We start from the raw sequence: 17,940 nt of genomic DNA on the forward strand, positions 1-17,940 counted from the left end.
CAGGATGGTCTCGATCTCCTGACCTCGTGATCTGTCCGTCTCGGCCTCCCAAAGTGCTGGGATTACAGGCTTGAGCCACCGCGCCCGGCCGATTTCATTCATTTTATGGTTGAATATTATTATTGTGTATACTTACCGTATTTTCTTTATCCATTCATTGATGGACACTTAGGTTGATTCCATATCTTTGCTTATTGTGAACAGTGCTGCAGTAAACATGGGAGTGCAAGTATGCCGTTAATATACTGAATTATTTTTCTTTGGATAAATACCCAATAGTAGGATTGCTTGATTATATGGTAGTTCTATTTTTAATTTTGAGGACCCCATACTGTTTTTCATAATGGCCGTACTAATTTACATTCCCTCTAACATTGTGTAAGAATTCCCATTTCTTCACATCTATGCCAGTATTTGTCATTATTATTATTATTATTATTATTGTTAATAGTCACTCTAACTGGGGTGAGGTGATACCTCATTGTGGTTTTAGTTTGCATTTCCCTGATGATTGGTGATGTTGTTGAGCATTTTAAAATATACCTGTTGGTCATTTGTATGTCTTTTGAGAAATGTCTACTCATTTGCCCATTTCTTAGTAGATTTTTTTTCTTTTTTTTTTTTTTTTTGCTATTGAATTGAATTCTTTATATATTCTGGATATTAACCTCTTATCAGATGTTGTGCAGAAGGTTTTTAGTTTGATGCAATCTCATTTGTCTTTTTCACTTTTGTTGCCTGCACTTTTGAGTTCCTATCCAAAAAATCATGGACCAGACCAATGAAGCACTTTCCCTCTGTGTTCTTCTAGCAGTTTCCTAGTTTCAGATCTTAAATTTTAGTCCATTTTGACTTGATTTTTGTGTATGGTGAGAGTGAGGGGGTCTAGAACACTCTTCTGCATGTGGATATCCTGTTTTCCCAGCTTCATTTAATGAAGAGACTGCCATCTCCCAAAGTGTGTTCTTGGCATCTTTGTTGAAAATCAGCTGGCTGTAATTGTATGGATTTGCTTTTGTGTTCTCCGTTCTGTGTCATTGGTCTGTGTGTCTGTTTTTATACTAGTTCCATGCTGTTTTGGTTAGTAAATCTTTGTAGTGCATTTTTAAGTCTGGTAGTCTGACGCCACCAGCTTTTGTTCTTTTTTTTTTTTTTTTTTTTTTCCAAAATTGATTTGGCTATTTGGGGTCTTTAGTAGTTATATACAAATTTTAGAATTTTTTTTCTGTTTCTGTGAAGAATGTCATTGGTAATTTGATAAGGATTGCATTTAATCTGTAGATCACTTTAGGTACTATAGTTGTTTTAACAATGTCAATTTTTCTAATCCATGAACATGGAGTATCTTTCCATTTACTTGTGTCCTCTTTAATTTCTTTCATCACTGTTACATAGTTTTTCTTGTAGAGGGCTTTCACCTCGTTAACTAAACATATTAACAAAAATTTGTTTTATAGCTCTTATAAATGGTATTGCTTTCTTGATTTTTTTCAGATAGTTTGCTATTGATATATAGAAATGCTTTACTGAATTCCCTTACTATTTATAAGAGTTTTTTGGTGGAGTCTTTAGGATTTTCTGTGGCTTCAAGATTATACCATTTACAAGCAGGGACAATTGGACTCCCCCCTTTTTAAAATTTTTTTTTTAGTTTGGTTGCCCTTTCTTTCTCTTGCCTATGTTGAATAAAAGTGGTGAAAGTGGATATCCTTGATTTGTTCTAAATTTAGAGGAAAAGCTTTCTGTTTATTTTTTTTCCTATTCAGGTATTATGTTAGCTGTGGGTTTGTCATATATGGCCATTATTGTGTTGAGGTACAAACATTCCTTCTATACCTAATTTGTTGAGAGTTTTTATTTTGAAGGATGTTGACTTTTATCAAGTCTTTTCCCTGCATGCATTGAAATCATATGGTTTTTGTTCTCGATTTTGTTAATGTGATGGATCACATTTATTGATTTGCATATGTTGAACCGTCCTCGCATCCCTGGGATGAATTATATATACCTGATTATAGTGAATGATTTTTCATCAGGGATAATGGCCTGTAGTTTCCTTCTCTGGTTCATATTATGGTGATACTGGTCTTGTAGAATGAATTTGAAAGACTTACTCGTCTTCAATTTTTGGAGTACTTTGAAAAGGATTAGTGTTAGTTCTTTCAATGTTTGGTAGTATTCAGCAGTGAAGCCATCAGGCTCTGGGCTTTTCTTTGATGGCAGACTTTATTATTGTTTCATTCTTATTACTTATTACTCATTATTGGTCTCTTCAGACTTTTTCTTTCTTTTTTTTTTTTTGAGATGGAGTCTCGCTCTGTCGCCCAGGCTGGAGTGCAGTGGTGCTATCTCGGCTCACTGCAAGCTCCGCCTCCCGGGTTCACGCCATTCTCCTGCCTCAGCCTCCCGAGTAGCTGGGACTACAGGCACCCGCCACCACGCCCATCCAATTTTTTTGTATTTTTAATAGAGACGGGGTTTCACCATGTTAGCCAGGATGGTCTCGATCTCCTGACCTCGTGATCCGCCCACCTCGGCCTCCTGAAGTGCTGGGATTACAGGTGTGAGCCACCGTGCCTGGCCAGACTTTTTATTTCTTCATGATTCAATTTCGATAGACTGTATGTGTTGAGGCATTTGTCCATTTTGATAGATTTTCAACTTTTGGTGTATAGTTGTTCATAATAGTCTTATGATTCTTTTTAGTCTGTGACATCCATTGTAATATCTGCTTTTTATCTCTGAATTTATTTGAATATTCTCTTTTTTTTCTTAGTCTACCTAAAGGTTTGTTATATTTTCAAGGAACCAACTCGATTTTGCTGACCTTTTGTACTTTTAAAAAGTCTCCATTTCATTTATTTCTGCTCAGACTTATGTTACTTCTTTCCTTCTACTAATGTTGGGTTTAGTTTGTTGTAGTTTTTCTAGTTCCTTGAAGTATAATGTTAGGTTGTTTGAGATTTTTCTTATTTTTTGATGTGGGCATTTATTGCTATAAACTTCCCTCTTAGAAGTGCTTTTGTTGTATCCCATAGGTTTTAGTACATTGTGTTTCTATTTTTATTTGTATCAGAGAATTTTTAAATTAAAAAAAATTCTTCCTTGACCCTTCTGTTGTCCAAAAGTATATTGTTTAATTTCCATGTATTTGTATAGCTTCCAGAGTTTCTCCTGTTATTAATTTTTAGTTTTATTTTGTTGTAGTCAGAAAAGATACTTACAATATAATTTTGAAAATCTGTCTTATGACGTCGGTTGTGTTGGGTTTGTTGGCTTTGGTGTTGGGTAGGTGCAGTAGTGTAGTCTTTCTTTGTGCAGTTGTTTCAGCTATAGTCAGTATGAACAACGCCTGTGAGTACCTCAGTGACCTGGGCTGCAGGAGTTTGTGCAACTGGTCTGCCAGCTTGGGCTGCTTCCCTGAGGGCAGGGTGGCAGGCTGTCTCATGCACTACACCAAGGGAGTGCAGGGCTGGTTGACTGGCAGCTCAGCTGCTCCCCACCTCCGGAGTTGGAAGTAACAAGCTGTCTCTCGTGCCATGCCAAGAGGGAATGGAACTTGATGAATGGTAAATCAGGCATTGTTCCTTTGGGAGCAGGTTGGCAGGCCTGTTTGCTCCAAGGGGCTGCAGGACTGATGAGTATGGTGGAGCCTTTGGGGTGAGGAGATACAGTGGTTGTGGAGTCCTGGGGAAGGACACACTCTAGCAGTGGCTCCAGTGTGAAGATGGCATTATGCAGTAGCAGCTTGGGTCAGGGGGAAAATAGGGCACAATGTCGGCTTCTTCTCTGACACAGTGCAGCCATGTGAACTCCTGGTAGCTTCCTGAACTGCAGTTGGTCCATGAGGAGTGCAAGATTCTTCAGCAACAAAAACTGCAGGTTTTCATGACATTAGTAGGAGCTACTGGGGCTCCTTGCTTTACCTTTTCTTGTAGGGGAGTTTCCTCATGATTCTGAGTTGATCCCAACTGGGGAGACAGGGTGGCAGAGAGCAGGGTATTTGGATTCCTTCTCAATACAGCCATCCTGAGTCTTCATGTTCCACGGTGTCTCTGCCACTCCCCTGCTGTACTTCAGTGTTCTCCTTCAGATACTCTAGTCAAAATGGAGTCATTTATTCATTGTTTTGGTATTTTTTTGTGGGAGTTGGGATCATGAGTATCAGGCCTGATACTCATGAGACTGAAGGCCAAGATGGTGACATCAGTGTAAAACTACAAGTTCTTATTTAACATCAGACAGTCATTGTAGGCATTGTGTGTTGGTTTATAAACCATATAGTTTGCTGTGATTATATATCAAGTGGATATACATTATATATGTGTATACATATATGCTGTGGAGATAGATATATATATCTTTTCATTTTTGTTTTATTTATAATAGGAATGTTTGTCTGAATAACCTAATTCACATTTACCAGAAACTAGAAGTCTACTGTCTTCCTTCTTGAAGTGCTTTCTTACCTGACACCCAGGGCAGTTTTTTTGGGTTTTCTCCACCCTTCACTAGTTACTCTACCTTAGTTTCCTCTCTCATTATCTCAGCCTTGGTAGTAGTTCCATGACTCAGTCCTTGAACATTCACTCCCCAGGTGATCTCCTTTAATCTGATGGCTTCTAGAGTTTTGATATTTGTCCCTCAGACCTCCAAATTTGATCTGCAGTGTTGGAGGTAGTGCTTATAGCAGGTGTCTGGGTCATGAGGATGGATCCCCTATGAATGGCTTGGGGCTGTCCTTGCTCTGTTAGTTCTCACCAGAACTGGTTGTTAAAAAGAGCCTTGTACCTGCCCCCTCTCTTGCTTCCTCTCTTTCCGTGTGATCGCTGCACACCCTGGCACCCCTTTGCCTTCCACCACGAGTGAAAGCAACCTATGATCCCGCCAGATGCAGCTGCCAAATCTCGAACTTTTACAGACATCAGAATCATGAGCCAAATACACATTATTTTCTTTATAAATTACCCAACCATATGCATTGCTTTATAGCAACACAGATTGACCAAGACAATTGCCTTAAATACCATCCATCCATGGCCTGCTCTCAGATTAATATCATCAGCCCAAACCTTTTCTGTGAACTCACACTCACATACCAACTCTCCATGTGCTACTGAAACTTTAATGTCTGATAATGATTTTTCTGCTCCAGACTTGCTATTCTAGCAGTCTTTACCTGTATTAGTAAATGGTGGCTCTGTTATTCCAGTTGCTTAGTTGCATGTCATTATTCTTGACTTCTCTTTTTCACATCTCATATCCAATCAACAGCAAATCTAATTTTTTGTACTATGAAAAGATATCCATAATCTCATCAATTCACATCATTTCTTCACTACCACACTAACCAAAGCCACCATGACTTCTCATTCGAACTGTTACAGTTGCTTCTCAACTGGTCTTCCTTCTTACATTTCCACAGTCTATCTTACTCACAGTACCCAGAATGCTATTTTTTTAGCCACATATCAGATCATGCCACTCTTTCTCCTTGAGAGTAAAATGCAAGCTTCTTACATTGGCATACAATCCCTTAGATGGTTTGGAGCCTGGTTACCTTTCTGATCTTTTCTTACACTGTGCTATAGCTACACAAGTGCACAGCTAGCATGTGTTTGCCTTTGGGGTGTTGCATGTGGCTTAACAATTATTTGGAATGTTTTGTTCGCATTGCTTGCTTGCTTTACCCCTTGTGGTCTCTGCTTCAATGATATCCTGTCAAGAGGTTTTCTCTGGCAAGTGACTAGTTTTCTTACTCTTCTTTAATTTTCTCCATAGTACGTGTCACCACCTAAGCTATTTTCTTGTTGCTTATTTGCTGTCTGTCTGTTTCACTGCACTTGACATCAGACAGTCATTGTAGGTATTGTGTGTTGGTTTATATACAGTCCATGGGTTGTATCTACATCAACTAGAAAAATACTTAGCACATAGTAGACATGGTAAATGTTTATTGAATGAATAAACTGATGTCATCTTCCTTGTACTCATTGAACTCATTTTGCTGTAGACATTGTACTGGTGTAGATATTAGGTATAGGACTTGCTGAGTTTGGCCTCAGAATCACGGAGGTATAGCAGGAGGTCTTAATAGAAGGCTGATCAGAGTTACCTAAAGGTAGATGTATGTGCAATGAGCATAGGATTCCTGTGGTGATGTGAGCAAGAAAATTGTGGTCAGATTAGAGGGAATGAATCAGAGAGATAAATGGAGAGAAATGCAGGGGTTGGAGTGACAGTAGTTTGGGAAATGGGTATGTCCTGGGGAGAAATAATACTATTAAAGATAGTTGGCTGGATGCAGTGGCTCATGCCTGTAATCTCAGCACTTTGGGAGGCAGAAGTGGGCAGATCATTTTAGGTCAGGAGTTCGAGATCAGCCTGGCCAACATGGTAAAACCCCATTTCTATTAAAAATACCAAAATTAAATGAAACAAATAAAACAAAAATACAAAAATTAGCCTGGCATGGTGGCGCACACTTGTAATCACAGCTACAAGGTGATCCAGGAGAATCACTTGAACCCGGGAGGCAGAGGTTGCTGTGAGCTAAGATCATGCCGCCGCATTCCAGCCTGGGCAACGGAGTGAGACTCTGTCTCAAAAAAAAAAAAAAAAAAAAAAAAAAAGATAGTAAGGGACACAAGGAAGAATTGATCTGATCTTGTTTATTTGGATTTCTTTTCAGTGTGTTATCTTTTTAACTTGATATACCCTTGTAGAACACTAAGAAATATCATTTGCTGCCTTTTGTAGAATGCCTGTGAAGTATTTGTGGACACTATGCTCAAATGTTTCCACATTTTATCTCCTTTATAGAATGTGAATTCTTTTAGAAAATAATGTTCTCTTGTCAGTAAAGTCAATTTAGTTTACTGTAGCCATGAAAACACATCTTGTAATGGGGAGGCATTGGGGATAGCATGAAGAAATGGAGCATCATTCTAGAGTTAGTTTTAAACTGTTATGGATCCCATTAGTCTTTTATTTCCCCCAGCAGATGTAATGGATATTTTCTTATGTATTAACTGTCTGTACTAGTGTTTGAAAATGATTTGAATAGTTTTGCCTTAAGTGAAAGATATTTCAAACCATGGTAGTTAACCAACACATTATCAAATTTTATAATGGATAATTTAAACTTTAGAGAAAAATTGATTCCTTATAGACAAGTGTGAATTTGCTTTTTTTATACTCTGTAAATTTGGAGGATTTCATTTGGATTCCCTGACTGCCAGAAGATAAACATTTCTATTTTCTCTGTTTTCTGTTTCTGGTGTAGCTGTTATTGATAAAGAGAATTTCCCAAAACAAAGAGAGAAGCTCATTTTTGAATCATCGCAGCCTCTGGATTAAGATGATCTAGATTGTTTGGTGTTTTAGCTGCCTTCCAGAAGCAAATGCAAATCCTGTCTGGAGAAGTCTAACCGTAACCCTAGGCCTCAGAATATCTCCCTAGTTTTCAGCTATAGAGTCTAATACTCAATAGAAAGTGATCAGGCGTACGAGGAGGCAAGATGATATAAATAAAAGTGATAAAATCAGCAAGAGAGACAGTATCCATAGGGAATACAGGCAGTGGAATTATCAGATACAGACTTTAAAGTAACTGTGATTAATATAGTCAAGGAATTTGAAAGATTAAGGATTTCAGTGGAGAACTGGAACTATTAAGAAAAAACCAAATGGATATTCTGGAACTGAAAAATACAATAATTAAAAGTAAGAACTCAGTGGATTTGGTTAACAGATTAGACTCTATGAAGCAGAGAAATACTATCTGGGAGAAGTCTGAGATCAGTATAGAGAGACAAAAGTATAGAAGACATGAAGAAGAGTAGGAGAGATACAGAGGAAAACAGTGAGAAAACAGTGGGTTTTATAATAAATGGTAATAGATAATTTGGATGTCAATATAGGAAAGAAATAAAAACTCTACTCCTAAGCTGTACTGTGCTGTACCAAAGATCAATACAGATAGATTTTATGATTTTCTGTTTAAATTCGTAAAGGTAAAGCAGTAGAGCTTCTGGTAGATAGCATATGAAAATATCTTCATGACTTTTGTGTAGACTGAATTTTTTTTAACAGAACACAGAAGCATTGTCAGAAAGGAAAATATTGATAAAATTAGGCTACCTTAAAATTATGGTTCATTCAAAGACATTAAAAGAGTAAAAAGATAAGCCATAGAGTAAGAGACATATGTAATCGACATGTATAATCAATAGTGGTCTCTTAACAGAAATATGTACGGACTTACTTCATCAAGGAAAAGAGGACAGATAACGCAATAGAAAAATGAGCACAAGACTTGCACAAACTTTACAAAACTGGTTATCTCCAGATGGCCAGTTAACACCTGAAAAGATGCTTAACCTGATTAGTCATCAGGAAAATTTAGTTTAATCACAATGAGTTACCAACATATACCCACTAGAATGGCTGTGATTAAAAAGCCTGATAACGTAGGGTTTTGGCAAGGATGTAGAAAAACTGGAATTTTTTTTTTTTTTGCAAGCTCCGCCTCCCGGGTTCACACCGTTCTCCTGCATCAGCCTTCTGAGTAGCTGGGACTACAGGCGCCCGCCACCACGCCCAGCTAATTTTTTGTATTTTCAGTAGAGACGGGGTTTCATCGTGGTAGCCAGGATGGTCTCTATCTCCTGACCTTGAGATCTGCCTGCCTCGGCCTCCCAAAATGCTGGGATTACAGGCATGAACTACCGCGCCTGGCCGAAAAACTGGAATTCTTATATGTACCTGTTGGAGTATAAATTGATATAATGATGACTTTAGAAAACTGATCATCAGTGTGTATGAAACTGAATCGAGGCATGCTTTGTGACCCAGCAATTTTACTTCCAAGGATATAGATATATCCAATAGAAATGTTTACATACATCCAGCATAAGTGATCCTTAGCCCTGTTCATTAATTGAAATAGCCCAAATGTTCATCCACAACAAAATGGGTAAGTAAATTACGGTATATTCACATACTGGAACACTACACAGCAACAAAAAAGAATGTGGATGAATACCAGCAGACATCAATGTAGAGCAGATAAGCCAGGCTTTCAGCTATTTGGTAATGTTTGATCTCCATATGATTAGGAGTTGAAGGAATGACAGCCTATTTTAGAAGTTCTCAGTGTGTCGGTGAATTTTGACTTTGAGCTTCACACTGAGATCATCTGTACAGGCATTTTTAATGTGAACTTTAGTGTGAATGTCTCTGGCTATTTCTCTTGGGCTATTTAGTTTTGCCAAAGAAGAGCACATTCAGAGTGTTCCAGTCACATGCTTGGAAGGAAATGACTGGGCTACCAGAGTCCCAGGAGTCCACTGGGCTAAGGGAGCTGAAGTTGCAGTATTTACTGTGCATAAATTCACTTAGTCTCCCTGTTTGCAGTTTGGTAGTCCTGTCTTACACTTGGTCTGCTATTTCTCAGTCTAGATGGTTTTTATTTTCTCTAGAGAATAAATGTTCAGACTTTTGCCGGGGTGCAAGCCTAGTGGCAGTTACCTACATATATTGGCCAGAGGAGATAATTTAAGGTTCAAACTGCTTTTTAATCAGATTTTGCCCAATAGTTGATCTTTTACCCCTCTTTCCTCACTGTTGGTTTTAGAAGTACCTTTTCAACACATAGTACCGGAGAAGTGCTCGTCCACTTGGAAAAACAGTGGAATTAGATTCCCACCTCAACCCACATGATCAGTCACTTTCCAGTGGACTGAGGACTTCACTGTGAAAGACAAGAGGAGAAGGAGAAACAAGAGGAAGAAAGAAAGAGGATAAAGAAGGGGACAAAGAGGAAGAAGATAAAAGATCCAGACTGTATAATTAATGTCTCCAAATCAGTAACAAAAGATCAACAACCCGATGGGAGAATGAGCAAAAGACCTGAACAGGCATTTCAGAAACAGCCATTTTCAGGCACTTACTGTTCATATTTCCTTATTTTCCTCAGAAATTCTCAATGTCATTAATAGTTATGAAAATTCAAATTAAGACTAAAGGCACCACTTTAGACTCCGTAAATAGATGAGGAGAAATTAAATCTGATACCAGTAGGTATTGGTGAGGTTGTAACTTAGAGGGAACACATACGCTACTGGTGGGAATAAATTGGGACAGCTACTTTGGAAACCAGTTTGGCAGTGTCCTGAAGTTGCATATTTGAGTTTCCATTCCTATATATGTACCCTAGCAACTCTTGCACATGTGTACCAGGAGACAGATGCAACAGTGTTTCTCAAGCATTGCTTTTTGAGAAGAAAAGCTGAAAGCACCCCTCATGTCTTTTAGTAGGATGATGGGTAAATAAATGGTTATATATTCTGCATGTTTAATGAAGACAAAACTATTTCCTTAAAGAAAATGTTTCTATTCTTCCTATATCAAAAGGAGTAGAACCATTTTAATGGCATCAAATTCTGTCTCATCTCTGAAGAGATGTCAGGCTCCATTTTATTTTATTTTATTTATATTTTGAGATGGAGTTTCACTCTTATTGCTCAGGGTTGGGTGCAATGGCGTGATCTCGGCTCACTGCAACCTCTGTCTTCCAGGTTCTAGAGATTCTCCTGCTTCAGCCTCCTGAGTAACTGGGATTACAGGCATGCACCACCACACCCAGCTAATTTTTGTATTTTTTTTAGTAGAGACGGGGTTTCTCCATGTTGGTCAGCCTGGTCTCAAACTCCCGACCTCAGGTGATCCGCCTGCCGTGGCCTCCCAAAGTGCTGGGATTACAGGCATGAGCCACCGTGCCCGGCCTCTCTTTCATTTTAATAAGTTGAGGCAGTTCTTCAAAATGCAGGGGAAGTGGGGCAGGACTTTTGAGCATGGTGATTCGTGATTCAGAGAATGGGGTGGAAAGCAGAGTGTTAGCCTTCTCTGGGGATTTTCTCTTAAGATTTGTGTACTCAAGAAAGCAGTATCCCAGATTTGGTGGTGTTGATAATAGTAGCTACTGTTTCTTGAGTCTTTACCAATTCATTTACATCCTCACAGCAGTCGTAAGGCAGGCATTATCCCATTTTTTAAATTAGAAAACTGAAGTTTGTAAGAGTTTAATTTGTACAAGATCACACTGTCAGAAAGTACAACAGGTGAGAATTGCTTCCAGATTTGGTTGACATCTCTGTTTCAATATTGTCAAGGTAAAAGATTTGACCCTGCTGAAGGAAAGAATCTAGGAATCATAATGGACACAAACCACAATTAAGTTTTGGGGTACTGCTGGAGTACTGTTGGTTTACTGCTTTTGTAAAGTCAGCCTGACACTTGACACTGTGAGAAAGCATAAATCTTACAGATTGGGCTGTCTGTTTGCCTTGCACTCATCATTTATTATTTGGTAGGGTATCCTGGGAAATTGAACATTGTATCTCCTAAAACATGTTGTAAAAAGACTCTGTGGGACAACAATATCACACGTATATATACGTATATACACACACACATACATACATTAAAAACTTTGAGTAGGTAATGCATACTCATGGTTCAAAACCAAAAAAAAAAAAAAAAAAAAAAATCAAAGCGAAAATTTCTCATCTATGCTTCATTACCCTAGATTACCACCATGCAAAATTAAGCATCCTTATTAGCTTATTTATCGCTCTGGATTTTTAAAAAATCTAAGCAAATATGAATATGGATTATTTCCCTCCCTTTATAAGCAAAAGTTCCCTATTTTGAACTTTGCTTATTTTCTTAAAACATATGTTGTAGCTTTTCATATAGTGTATAAAGAGCTGCTTCTTTTTGACAGCCGCATTCTAATTATGTGCCATATTTTATTTAACCAGTCCCCTTTTGCTAAATACTTCCCACCCCAAATTTTGACGTTATAAATAGCAAACTGTGTATGTGTCATATCATATGTGTACAAGTATATCTATAGAATACTTTGTTCCTAGAGATGAAATTACTAGATTATTAATTTTCAAATTATTGGCAGCTCACTCTGTCTGGGATTTATACTCGATTACATTTCCAGCAGCAAGGTACTGGAGTATCAGTATCTTCAGAGTCTTGATGGCAGTCTTGTCAGATTTTCTGAGTTTTGGCCCCATGAGGTAAAAATAGATGTCATTTTATGTATATTTATTTTATTAGGAGTGAAACAGAATGTCTTCTTCTTGAACCATTTATATTTTCTTCCGTGTGTACTGCCTTTTCCTAGTCCTTGTTCATTTGTTCCTCTTCTTTTGTTAGTCTTTTTCTAATTATTATCTGGGGGCATATGTGTGTGTGTACACATATAATATTAACATTTTGTGATATGAAATGGAAATATTTTCTCCAGTTGGTCTTTTGCTTCTGGTATTTTTTTCTAGGTGGAAGTTTTTTATTTTTTTAACTTTTTATATGCGGTATAAATTTTAAGCAAACACACATTAAATAGCAGAATTAAGAACTGGGCCTTGGGAATAATGAGAAGGAATTGCTGTGGAGAACTAGATAGAATTTTATGGCAGTTTCAACAGCAATATTTACCTATTCAGCTAATATGTATTGAACACTAAATTAGAGTTAAGAACTGTGCACAGAAGTGGAAGGGTGTGGTGAGAAGAATCAGATATAGTCCTTGCTCTTAGGTATTTTTAAGTTTACTGGGATGACAAACATTATCAAATAATTAAAAATATACTATAAAATTGCAGTTGGGTAATCCTTCCATGCTATGAGACAGTACCATAGGGGGCTTTAATTTTAGGAAGTCATTGGAGATTACAGTGAGTTATGAAACATGCATATGAATTTATTGGCAAAGGGGGAAGAGAAGAGCCATCTAGGCAGAGGCAGTAGCTTGTTGCATGGGGAGGTACTGTATTTAAGAGACAGAGAACCCAGTGTGACAGGAGGGAGAGAAAGCAAGACGAAACTGGAGAGGTAATTGAGGGTCAGGCCATGAAGGTCATGATAGGGAGTTTTCAGAACTCCTATGTGAAGAGCAATGAGATGCCATGGAAGGATTTTAAATAGGGGAGTGACCTGATAGACAAGATTAGTTTAGATGTAGAGTGTGCAAGGATTAGAGTGGCAGAGTAGAAGCAGATGGACTAGTTAGCTAGAAGTCTATTGTAATAGTCCAGGAGAAGGAAGTATGGTAGCTTGCTATTGGTTTGGAGTGGAGAAGTGAAAGAGTTGGAAGAATATTCAATGATTGACTTAACATGGGAAGTGAGAGAAAAGGAGGTGTTAAGGATGACTCTCCTAGTTTTCTGGTTTGTTTAATAAGGTAGAGAGTGATACTATACAGTGGGATATTGTGCTCCAGAAGACAACCAGGTTTGGTGAGATGATGATTTTTATTTTGGATATATAGAGTTTGAAGTCCCTTTAAGACAGATAAAATCAGATGTCAAGCCAGCAGTTGAATATATTGGTATGTAACTTAGAGATCGGGTTTGGGCTGCAGATATGTAATTGGAAGATATCTGTATAGATAAGTGGTAATTTAAATCATTGGTAGGAATGAGATAGCCTGGGTTAAACAGGTAGAAAGAGGATAGTTGTGGGCCTAGAACTCAGTCTTGACAGACTTCAGCATTTAAGAGCATGAACCAGCAAAAGACAGAGAAGGAACAACCAGAGAAACTGGAGAAAAAAGCTAATAAAGGATGATGTTATGGTAGAGGAACAGCAGGAGTGGCAACAGTGTTGAATGCTGTTGACTTGTATAGGTGAAGGCAGATGAAGGCCCATTGGATTTGATGTCATGTGACCTTAGAGATAGTGATGACGTAGAAAGCTGGATTGAAGGCGACTGAGGAACAAGTAGATTGAACAGTGATTATGGCTGTAGCCATGTAATTGGTGACTAGAACAGAAGATGCTAACTGGCTGATACAGAATCAAGGCTAACTTCCTGATTTGGGTTCATCCTCACATGGTGAGGTCCAAATAGTAATACATGGAAACACAAATGCGTGAATAAATCTATTGAGAGAGCCACATAAATGCTAAGTATCAAGATTTCAATACATCTTATGTATATGTGTGTACTATATATAAAGCTCCAATTTACAATGGAGATTGGTTGGAAGTTCTTCTTGAGAAGTAAAAGTTGGGTTGATGGGTGAGAATAACAGAAATGGATAGATGGATGATGGTAACCAGGGAGATTGTCTTACAGGGCCTTTTACATGGTGAAATCAGTGGACTTGCTGCGCTGTCGGGGGTTGTGGGGAATGGGAACTTGAGAAAATGACCAGCAGGTCTAGCAAAGGAGAGAAAATGTGGAGAGGACCTAAAAGTTTGTAGTAACACCTTAAATGTCTAAGGTGATGGTCCAGTAGACTCCCTGGTTCTGGGTTGAAGTGGTTGGTTCAGAAATGAATGTTTAAAGAATGCCAGTAGTTTGAAAGAAGAAATAAGTTAGCTTTAAAAGGCAGGTATCGTAAAACTAGTAGATAATGAGACATGTAAAAGCCAGATATTTAGATATTGTCTGTCATCTGTATAACCCAGTGTTAAAATGAAACATTTTCTTTGGATTTCTGTACACAATTTACTGAGAGAATTGAAATTCATATGAATTATCTAGGGTCCCAAGCAAATTGAATACTAATGATAAACAAATGTGCAGTTAACTTGTGGCTTTACTTTGAACCTTTGAAACATAAAGAGCCCTCTTCTGTCCAGACATCTCTTTGTCTTTCATTTATCACCTGGTGAATATTGTTTGTTTCCGTTGGCCAAGGCAAATGAAATCAGGACATTAGCAGAGAGATTTGAAGTTGCTTTGTTTTCTTTCTCCATAAATGTTTTGAGTTTTCTGAGGCAAAAATTGTGCCCGACAAGTTGCTACAAATCTAAACGTCAATGTGATTGGGAGGGTGCCCTCTGGAAACACTTGCCTTGGCGGCATTTTCGGACCGATGCTATCAAGTGTTTTATCATGAGAGGTAATCTTTGCACTTTCCTGTATGTAGACTGGTGATGTACATCGAGAGAGACAGCAGAAAGACCACTCCAGGCAAGGAGCAGCAAAGTGGCAATGAATACCTGTCCAAATGTCTGGATCTTCTCATCCGTCACATCGTGCAGGAGCTGCCACGAATCCTGGGTAAATTGGAGTCTCGTCCTCAGGCCCTGTTCCTGCTTACCTTTCTAAGACTTGGCTTTTAGCATGAGTTCTTTTTTATTCTTACTTGTCTGTTCTTGAAGGCAAATGCAAAGACAATTTTTCACGAATATGTAGTTTCAAGATTTAAATTTGCTTCTGTTTTTGTAATTATTTTGCATCAATGACATGATGAGGCATGATGAGACAATGTCACATTAAGGTGTGATCTGAGGTAAACTGGAGATTTTAGAAAATATACAAAAGAAACGTGGTTTAATTCCTTAAAATTGGACTTATGCTAGTATTTGGGGGTAACTTTTCTTTTTTGCCTAAATCAGAAGAAAAGAATTGTCTCTTGAAATTAGAGCACGAATTTATTTATTGTTAAAAAAAACTTCAAAAATGCTTAGATTTTATTTTTTTCCCTTGCTGAAACAAGATTTTCTTTTATTTGTACAAATTTATTGGGTAGATGAGAAATTTTGTTTTATGTATAAAATGCATAGTGATCAAGCCAGGGTATTTAGGGTGTCGGTCACCCACCTACAATACATTTTTGTTAACTATAGTCACCTTGCTCTGCTATCAAACATTGAATTTATTTCTTCTATTTTACTGTATGTTCATACCCTTTCACCCACTTTTCTTCCTCATCCCTCCACACACACTCACCCTTCTCAGCCTGTATTATTTATCTTTTCATTTTCTACTGCCATATAATCATTTTTTAACTCCCACAATAAGTGAGAATAAAAATGCATGGATTTTAATTTTAAATATTAAAATGTAATGTTAAATAATTTTGATATTTGTTTAAAGTTTAAAGTTTGAAACTTTCTTTGGTTTGAAAAATTTATCTTAAGATAAAACATCTAATAATGACTGCAAAGGATGTTTATTACAGCTAAAGAAATACCTTATTTCATTGGTATTTGCAGAAATTAAAATAACCTAGGGAGCATGTACATGTAGCTTAAATCCCATTCCATGCTTTTCCAGCAGATGTAGCTATAAACCAGAAATGTTTAGAATGTTAAATTTGATCCAAGCTATTGTAGTAGAGGGTACTTAGATTCAGGAATTCAGAATATTAAATCAGAGTAATGAAAATATCTTCAAGTCTGACTGACAGCAACTTTTTGCCCCTTACTGATACTTTAGGAGATTATTTTTGCCTGTTGATGACTGAAAATAGAGCCTCTCAAAATTTATTTCAGATTGTAAGCTTTTTTACCTCCAACCTGAAGGCTTTAATTTGGTCAGTTGGTCAATTCTTTATTACCGGACTTATCCTGTTTTAGGATATGACGATAAGATTCTGATGTCCACAAAGCAAGTTTTATTTATTGTTAGATTTATCATCCAATGAGAAGTTTTGGGAATTGACCTCTTTTTACCTCCAACCTATTCTCTTTTTTAAAAGTTGTAAATCGTGTTCTGTAATTCGTTCACATTATTAATTAATTAATTAATTAATTTTTTTGAGACGGAGTCTAGCTCTGTCACCAGGCTGGAGTGCAGTGGCGCCATCTCAGTTCACTGCAACCTCTGCCTCCCGGGTTCAAGTGATTCTCCTGCTTCAGCCTCCCAAGTAGCTGGGACTACAGGCGTGTACCACCACGCCCAGCTAATTTTTGTATTTTTAGTATAGATGGGGTTTCACCATGTTGGCCAGGATGGTCTCGGTCTCCTGACCTTGTGATCCACCCACCTCGGCCTCCCAAAGTGCTGGGATTACAGGCATGAGCCACCGTGCTTGGCCCACTTATTATTTTGAATATTTTTTATTGGTTGCAAAAGTAACGCATGCTCATGATTGAGATTTCAAAAATACAAAAAAAAAAAAATTCTAAAACTGTTTATAATTTATTAAATTTTATTTTTCATTTCCAAATGAGATGTTGAGTTTATTTATAGTGTCTTTGCAGAATATCACATTCTGTCCCCAGAGGCCATAAGTGTCTGCTGTAATTTCAGTACTTATGAATAAGTATATCTGCTTATTTTATTTGAAGATTAATTATCTTAGAAGTCCTATGGGTTTTCAAGCAATGACCAGTGGCTCCTAAGTTTTGTGGTTTTTAACCTCCACATATGCTCCATGCTGTGCTTCGCAGGTGACATTCTTAACGCCTTGGCTAATGTTTCTGGACGTAAACACCCATCAACAGTTCAAGTGAAACAGCTGAAGATGTGTCTCCCCCTGATGCCTATAGTGCTTCACCTCGTAACTTCACAGGTACTATCGTATTGAGGAGGAAAAGGATATAAATGTGCCTCTTTTCTTTGTAAACTGGAGCTGAGAATCCTCAACTCAAAATTTAAATTGAACTAAAATTGTACATAGCTTCCAGAATTTAATCTGTAGAAACTCTCATCACAGGTATTTCGACCTCAAGTTGTGACAGAAGAGTTTCTTTTCAGCTACGGAACTATTCTTGTGAGTAACACTAAATTTTCCTTGTTTCTAATAAAATTGTGGCTGCCTCTACTGTTTGTGGAATTTGGTGTCAGAATGAGGTAATTTAAAAATCCTATTGGTATTTATTTGTCTCTAGGGAAGTGACCTTTTAATATTTTTATCTGTTGACTGTAATAAAATTTGACATTTGGAGAAAACACATTCTCTCCTGATAATGTAGTTTGTTCAGAGACAGCCCAAATAGGGTAAATATGCCCACAGAAACACTTTCATAGATTTTGGTATTAAACGTCATGAAAAAAATATAATAAAACTGGTGAAAATGGAATGCTGGGAATATATTATCATCACTCTCTACTTCAGCTTATATTGTCCAATCATGTGCAGCGTCTCTTTTTTTTTTTTTTTTTTTTTTTTTTTTTTTTTT

The 17,940-nt window shown here is 37.5% G+C and overlaps 1 protein-coding gene across 1 annotated transcript in view; it reads left to right on the forward strand.

Annotated features, from left to right (window-relative positions):
* Positions 1–17,940, forward strand: part of LOC108542616 (serine/threonine-protein kinase ULK4) — a 494,918-nt gene that overhangs the window by 16,596 nt on the left and 460,382 nt on the right. The window contains exons 2-4 of the mRNA XM_017892686.1: positions 14,958–15,091; positions 17,209–17,330; positions 17,475–17,531. Coding sequence (XP_017748175.1) covers positions 14,958–15,091; positions 17,209–17,330; positions 17,475–17,531 — 313 coding nt within the window. The remainder of the gene's footprint in view (positions 1–14,957; positions 15,092–17,208; positions 17,331–17,474; positions 17,532–17,940) is intronic.

This window comes from Rhinopithecus bieti, unplaced genomic scaffold, assembly GCF_001698545.2.
Source record: "Rhinopithecus bieti isolate Rb0 unplaced genomic scaffold, ASM169854v2 scaffold_22670, whole genome shotgun sequence".
Taxonomy (NCBI): domain Eukaryota; kingdom Metazoa; phylum Chordata; class Mammalia; order Primates; family Cercopithecidae; genus Rhinopithecus; species Rhinopithecus bieti.